The sequence below is a fragment of the Mytilus edulis genome, chromosome 6 (genome assembly GCF_963676685.1).
Source record: "Mytilus edulis chromosome 6, xbMytEdul2.2, whole genome shotgun sequence".
Classification (NCBI taxonomy): Eukaryota; Metazoa; Mollusca; class Bivalvia; order Mytilida; family Mytilidae; genus Mytilus; species Mytilus edulis.
In genome coordinates, this window is record NC_092349.1 from 72,170,885 (window position 1) to 72,178,869 (window position 7,985).

Genomic DNA, 7,985 nt, shown 5'->3' on the forward strand with positions numbered 1-7,985 from the left:
CACACAATCTTATCTTTTGGCAGAACTTATATAATTAATGATTGGGACTTAAGGTCTGAAGCCTTATTGTTGGCAAGTAGTCTAACAGGTAGCGCTCGTGCTCTGTTAAATGAAATGACAGGGGATGAAAGGCGTGACTTTGAATGTTTAGTGACAATGCTTAAAAGCAGATTTGGTTCTATAAATCGCTCAGAAGATTTAAGCGCTAAGCTACAGACAAGAGTTCGATAAAGGAACGAAAGTTTGCCTGAACTGGCACAGGCAATTAAAACACTTACAAGGCGAGCAAACCCTGGTACTTCCCCTATTGTTAGGGATACCCTTGCGCTTGATTACTTTATTGACGCTATAACTGAAACTGACATTCGTCAGATTGAGAGAAGTAGGTCCAAAAACAATATATGAAGCTGAACATATTGCTGTTCGTCTTGAAGCTTTAAGACTAGCAGACAGACAAAAAGGGCGATCATTGAGAACTGCTGATGCATGTGACACTGATGATAATAAAATGACCAGTGAAATAAAAGAAATAAAATAAGGCATACGAAATCTACAAAATGATGTAGGAGCCATAAGGAAAAATAATACTAATGGTCAACATTATAACAATAATAACAATAATGGTTTACGTCAGCAAAGAGGATCAAATAATTTTGGAAATAGAAATAACAACCAAAATTATAACAGCTCGGAAAAACTACCAAGCGTCGAATGCGGGGGTCGCGGCTCGACCACAATAAAAAGACCCAACACAGTTATTTCAAATGTTTCTTGGGGGAGAGATAATGGATATTTTGTAGTTGCTAGTATAAATTCTATGTCTGTAAATATGTTGGTTGAATCTGGGGCGAGTGTCTCCATTTTGAGAAAAGATTTCTTTGATAGCCTTGCACTTGAGGATAGACCTCAAGTCATGCCAGTCAGAAGGAATTTATTAACAGTTACGGGAAAAGTTTCAGAGTTTATTTGAAAAGTTAATTTAGAAATAAAATTAGGAAAACATGTTTCAAACACGAATTTTTGTTGGCTAAAATCAAAGATATGGCTATACTTGGTATGGACTTTTTGATGACTAATAGTATTGATGTTCTTTTTAGCAAAGGTTGCCTGAGAATAAAGGATGAGTTTATAGCCTGTTTTACAAATTAAGGTGATAGCTCATGTTGTCGAATCTCAATTGCGGAAACAGTTGATATTCCGCCTGATAGTGAAATGATAATAAAAGGAGTTCCATGCGGCCCCGTTATATTTAATGAAGTAGGTATTGTGGAGACAAACAGGACGTTTATTGAGAAAACTGGTTTGTTGTTAGCCATAGTAGTAGTTCAGCCAAATTCAAATATCATACCTTTAAGGGTTCCTAATTTTAGCTCAGAGCCGGTCAGGTTTATAAAAATACAATTGTGGGTACTTTTGAACCTGTTGACTTAGAAACGTATGAAGTGAGCACTGTAAGTAGGGTCAATTGTGCAGATAGTAACACTAAACTGAACATTCCCTATAATTTAAAGGGTGTATTTTAGAAAAGTTCAAAAGATTTGGATAATATTGAAGTCAAAATGTTAAGGGAGTTTTTATGTTCTTATTTAGATGTTTTTTTTTCAAAATCTCCATCTGATATTGGTCATACTGAACTCGTTAACCATAAAATAAATACAGGCAATGCAAAACCCATCAAACTTAAACCATATAGACTTCCTTTGGCAAAGAGAGAGGTTGCAGAGAAAGAGATACAAGACATGGCATCAAGGGGCATCATATAACCTTCAAGTAGTGCTTGGTGTTCCCGGTGGTCATGGTTACGAAAAAGAAAGACCAGAGCATTCGATTCTTATAGATTTTAGGAAAAATTATGATATTACTGAAAAAGATTGCCAACCAAGCCCTCGTATAGAGGACACTCTGGATGCTTTAAGCGGCAGTAAGTGGTTCTCAACTCTGGACATGCGCAGTGGTTACTGGTAATGTGGTTTAGATGAGAAGGATCGGGAGAAAACAGCTTTTGCAATACCTGGTAGGGGTTTATGGCAATTTAAAGTGCTATGTTTTGGACTATGTGGGGCTCACGCAAAAATGTTTTCTGGTTTAACTTGGAGAATCTGCTTAGTGTATCTTGATGACATTATTGTGTTCTCCAAAACTTTTGATGAGCATCTCAAAAATTTAAGTGAGGTTTGTGATAGGCTAAAATTTACATCCTAAGAAGTGCTTCCATCTTCAAAAGGAAGTAATCTTTTTGGGACATAAAGTTAGTCACGAAGGATAAGTACTGACGATGAAAAAATTAAGGCCGTGCAAGATTGGCCAACTCCCAAGAATGTAAAAGGTGTACGTAGCTTTATCGGACTTTGTTCATATTGTCGTCGATTTGTAGAAAATTTCTCTACCATTGCAAAGCCCCTACATCAATTAACCGAGAAGTGTAAGAAATTTGAATGGACAGAAGCTTGTAATTGCTCATTTGAGCATCTGAAAAAGTTGTTAATATCTGCACCTATCTTAGGTTATCCAATTAATGATGGTGGCTTTATTCTTGATACAGATGCTAGCGATGTAGGAATGGGGGCGGTTTAATCTCAAATCCAAGATGGGGTAGAACGAGTGATTGGCTATTTTAGTAAAACTTTTTCGAAAAGTGAAAGAAATTATTGTGTCACCAGAAAAGAATTGCTTGCTATCGTCCGTGCAGTTAAAAATTTGTTCATCACTATCTTTATGGTCGACCTTTTACTGTTCGTACAGATCATGGGTCTCTTAGATGGTTTGTAAATTTTAAAAATCCAGAGGGTCAGCTTGCCCGCTGGTTGGAAACACTTGGTGCATATGATTTTCAAATAATACATCGCCCTGGTCGGATTCATTCGAATACTGATGCATTGAGTCGTAGACCCTGTCCAGATGATTGTTCGTATTGCTCTAAAGTTGAGGATACATTTTTGAATGCGGGTTTAGGAGAGGTTGAAATAAATAACGAGATTTCAACCAAAGAAATGGTAGTAAAGTCAGTTGTGGTTAATACGAATACTTTAACAGGCGCCTTTAAAGTTGAAGGTAGTCAACGTCTAGAGACTAGTAAGAAACATAAAGCAGCACAACTATATGCTAGTTATAGGTCAGACGATTTAAATGCTACTAAATCCTGTACAAAACATGAAAATGAAAGGGTGAACATATCTGATAAAGTGAAGGATGAAAGTGGATTTGTTTTAAAGGCATCACATGACGCTCGCAAATCAAGTAGTTCTCAAACTTTTAATGTTCCCAATTTGAAAAGGTCCGAGAAAATAAAAGGGAAACGAGGATTTACAGGAGAAACATCAGTTGATGTTTGCAAATCCAAGACCCATGAAAACATTATTAACCAACGGGTAGGAGTAGTTAAAACTCCAAGTATGAAACCTAATCAATTGAATCAACAAAAACCGAGCTCGTCATCTCCGATTCACGATGAACAATTTGTTGAGATAGATTTTGATTTAGAAAATGAACAAGAAAATTACCCGGTACTTAAGATAATTAGGGACTGGCTAGGAAACAATTTGAAACCCATTTGGTCGGAAATATTAAAATTCAGTCCGATTATCAAATACTTCTGGAATAGAATTGAATCATTTGAGATAAGAGACGGTATTCTATGTCGAAAATGGGAAAGTGAAAAAGGGGACAATATCACCTGGCAAAAAGTAATTCCAGAAAATTTGAAAGAAGGTGTGCTCAAGCAGTTACACAGTAGTGTCACTGGTGGTAATTTAGGTATCAAAAAAAACTTAAGTAAGGTTAGACAAAGATTCTTTTTGTTTGGAGTACGAAAGTATATTGAGAATTTGTGTAACAAATGTGATGTATGTGCTTTACGTAAGCGACCAAATAGAAAACCAAATGCACCTATGAGACAATACAATGTCGGTGCTCCTCTAGAAAGGGTTGCTATGGACATAATGGGGCCTTTGCCTAGATCAATTCAGGGAAATAATTATTTACTCGTTATTGGTGATTACTTCACTAAGTTTGTGCATGCCATTCCACTAAAATCTCAGGAAGCAGAGGTTGTAGCTCGAGCATTAGTAGAAAATTTTATCTCAATCTTTTTCCCTTACAAATACATACGGACCTAGGGGCTAATTTCGAGTCCCATTTGTTTAAAGAACTTTGCAAATTGATAGATATTGACAAGACTAGAACCACGGTTATGAGACCCCAGTCTGATGCAATGGCTGAGAGGTTTATGAGAACCCTAGAAAATAGGTTGTCTTCATTTGTATCGAATCACCAAAAGAATTGGGACAAATTTGTGCCCATTCTAATGATGGCATATCAATCAGCTGAACACGAAAGTACGGGTGTGTCACCGTGTAAAATGATGTATGGACGTGAAATCAATCTACCGGTAGATTTATTGTTTGGTAAATCTCCTGACAGTCCTAAAAGCTCTATTTCTGACTTTGTAAATGATCTTGAACATACGCCGTTGACTGTTCATGAATTTGCAAGAACCAATTTAAATGTTGCTAGTGATGTTATGAAGAGAAACTATAATCATAACATTCACTTAAAGCTGTTCAATCCTGGTGATCCAGTCTGGTATTACTAATATCAACGGAAGGTTTGTGTAAATCCAAAATTTCAGAGGCCTTGGCATGGTCCATTTGTTGTTACCCATCGACTGAATGACGTATTATATAGAATTCAGCTGGGTCGAAGAATGAAACCGAAAGTGGTTCACCATGATAAACTCAAACCTTATTTGGGAGATCATGGTCCAATCTGGTTTTCATAGTTGATAATTATCAAATTTAGTCGAACTTTGATCTGCTGATCATAGTTGTATTGTATGCATTTTGGTTATTTTTTTATATATATATTTAATACATATGATTAAAATACTGAATACAAAAAAATACCCTACCATATATAGTTATGACCTTTATTGCTAATTAAATTAGTGTGCACTACTCTTTGTATACGTTGTTGAGTTGTAAAAATATAACTTATCATAATGATTAGTCCATAATTATGTATCCCTCTCTCATGATTGTTATTTTATTTTTTTCATAGAGTAAATGGATGTGTGTTATCTGTAAGAGGTGGTTCCTGGAGAGACACATACTAGAAAGGCACTCCGATTTTGCCTGGAAGTGTCCAGAATGTAGATTCCTTAGACGGAATTCAAACCATGGGTGCAGCATTCTAGAAAGTCAGATGATATGCTTCCAGAGCAGCTCCGGACGTAGGGGAAAAGAGGCAGAAGAAGATCTAGAAAAATTTAAAACTAAGGAAATGCCGAAGAAAATCAAGTTATTGGATAGTAAAGGGAATAAGATTGAACTGGCACCCAGACGTAATAGGTATGCCAAATCAGAGATGGGTGAAACCAGCTATAGAACCACTGGTACTAATAAAGGAGTTGAGTTGAAGAAGAGAGGAAGTTCATTGATGGAAACGTCAAGAAAAAGAACAGATAGATCTAATATAGAAAACAAAGAAAATAACAACATCTCCGGGCCAACTCCTGCAAAGATTTGTAAACCAGCAGAGACGAAAGAACAAAGGCTGAAGAAAATTAAAGACGTGCTACAAGATCTTATGAGTAAGAATGGGGAAGCTAAAACTATTTCTGTAGAACCAGAGGCAGATAAAGTAGAAGAAGATACTAGTAGTCAAATATCAGAGAAAGAAGTCGAGTTGCATGTATCAGAAACCGAGGTGAACACGTTAGAAAAAGCAGATAACTATCACAAGAGTTCCTCCTCCTCAACAGCATCATCATGATCGTCGTCAAGCTCGTCTAACTCCTCAAGCACAGCAAAAAACCAACTCCAGATAGTAGACCACAAAATACAGAGAACGTCGTAGTAGAACCTGTTGAGACCGAAATTGAGCTAATCAGGAATGTTGTGTTTCCGTTCAAACAGAATTGGTGGAGACCTTCCTGCAGTCCCTACAGGACACGCAAGAGAACACACTTACCCCAAATGTTGGCGGGATGAAGATAGAAACCAGTAAAAACACACTCAGAGCAGATCATTCATGTGTATTCGCATTAATGCTGCAACCCATTCCAACTTCAAACAACGTATATTTCTTTGACCGCGATCCAGGTCACTTTAAGATAATTCTTAATTATTTGAGGAACAATTCTACCTTTAGGCATAGATTACCTTAGCTGTATTTGGCAAAACTTTTAGGAGTTTTGGTCCTCAATGCTCTTCAACTTCGTACTTTATTTGGCCTTTTTAACTTTTTTGGATTCGAGCGTCACTGATGAGTCTTTTGTAGACGAAACGCGCGTCTGGCGTATATACTACAATTAGTCCTGGTATCTATGATGAGTTTGTTTGCAACGTCGAAAAAAGATATCTACCTAGAGAACACATCTATCTGTATGAGTAATTGCAGAAGGCGAAGTTTTACAAACTGTCAGGTCTTGTTACAACAGTTCAGGAGAGATTGAATGACTTACGTGCATGCAGACTCAGTAGTTTCTAAACTTTGTTGTTGAATTTGATGTAGTTTGATGTTTGATGCTAATATGTTTAGTAAAATTTATCTTGGGAATAAAAAAAAAAAATTGTTGTTAAATCACACCTAGTTACCTCATTTTGGAAGATAGTATAGCTACTTTAATGAGTTTTTCCTAAACCGTATAAATAAGCTCACTAAGCACATATATTTGGGAACCAAATCCTTAAGGAAGGGGGCAATGTTATGCCGGCATCCCGTAGTTATGCAGTGTTACTTTTAATATGCATGTTTGTTGTTGTTATGATCCATGATCAGAAGTTGGTATCGAATGTGTTTGATAGATCAGGAAAGGCTTATTCTTGTAAACTATTAATTAGTATGATTTAAACCTGTGTATTATTGTTTTTGAGACAGATAACGTTTATTCTCGTACTGTTGGAAAATGAAAGTCGGCTATATTTTTTTATATTTTTATTTACGGCTGTAAATAATAATAAAAAGGTGATTCATGTTGGCATAATTTTTCATCTTATAATTCTTTATGTTTTCGTTTCTTTTGTGTATGATTGCTAATTTCTCGGAACAGTTAGATACTGTAAATAACTCTCGTTCCGATTCCGATCTAGGTGATACTTACATGTTTGATGTGTATTGGTTATAATGCTCGTTATTTGTTGACTATCGATTGCTATATACAGTACTTTGTATCTGTTTGTATCCATTACAAACGTTTTCCAAGCTTTTTGTTGCATTTTAAATACATAAATCATATTTGTTCGTGAAGAACATGGCATTGTTTACTATTTTGTCACCGTGAAGGGAATTTCCCTAAGAAGAGTGATGGCTCGTGATTGGACGTCTCTATATAAGCTCAATTCTCATTGGTCAATTTAGAATATAATTACGTGTGGTTGGCTGCGTCAAGGGAGATAGCTCAAACTTGTGGAAAGAGTCGTATCAAATAGATAGATAAACTAAATACAATTATGTCGGATGTAATGAGTTTAAAAGTTAGTATTGTGAAATATATTATAGGATTATAATTTTATTAAAGGTGACGGTGACAAATATAAGTCCCGGTGATTAAATCTCGGTGACGGTGACTTTAATATCGGTGACGGTGACGGTGACTATAGCTGTAGGTGACGGTGACTATATCTGTCGGTGACGGTGACTATACTTGTGGGTGACGGTGACTAAATATTTTTGTCACCAGATTCGGAGATTCAGATGTGTATACTAGTATTATAAATTAATGAAAATATAACCGTGGATATTGAGATAGTAATATAAATAGTTAATTGAAAAACATAAATATATGTTTTAATATAACAGTTTGATGAAGATCAAGCCTTTTGATCTTGTTTAGTAAAAGTAATTATAACTATGATTGAAACCTTTGTATAAAGGATTTGTGTTACAGAAAAGCTATACATATATAGCTTATGAGTAGTATACACTCACGTGAATAGTTGTAAGACCAACCATACCAGAGAGCACTGACCAGACTTGTCCCAGTATTT

At 36.0% G+C, this 7,985-nt stretch overlaps 1 protein-coding gene across 1 annotated transcript; it reads left to right on the plus strand.

Moving 5' to 3' along the window:
* Window positions 1-1,662: 1,662 nt before the first annotated feature.
* On the plus strand, window positions 1,663-4,115 carry LOC139526599 (uncharacterized). Its single transcript, XM_071321760.1, has 2 exons — window positions 1,663-1,921; window positions 2,743-4,115. The coding sequence occupies exons 1-2, from the start codon at window positions 1,663-1,665 to the stop codon at window positions 4,113-4,115; spliced, it is 1,632 nt and encodes a 543-aa protein (XP_071177861.1).
* The last annotated feature ends 3,870 nt before the right edge of the window (window positions 4,116-7,985 follow it).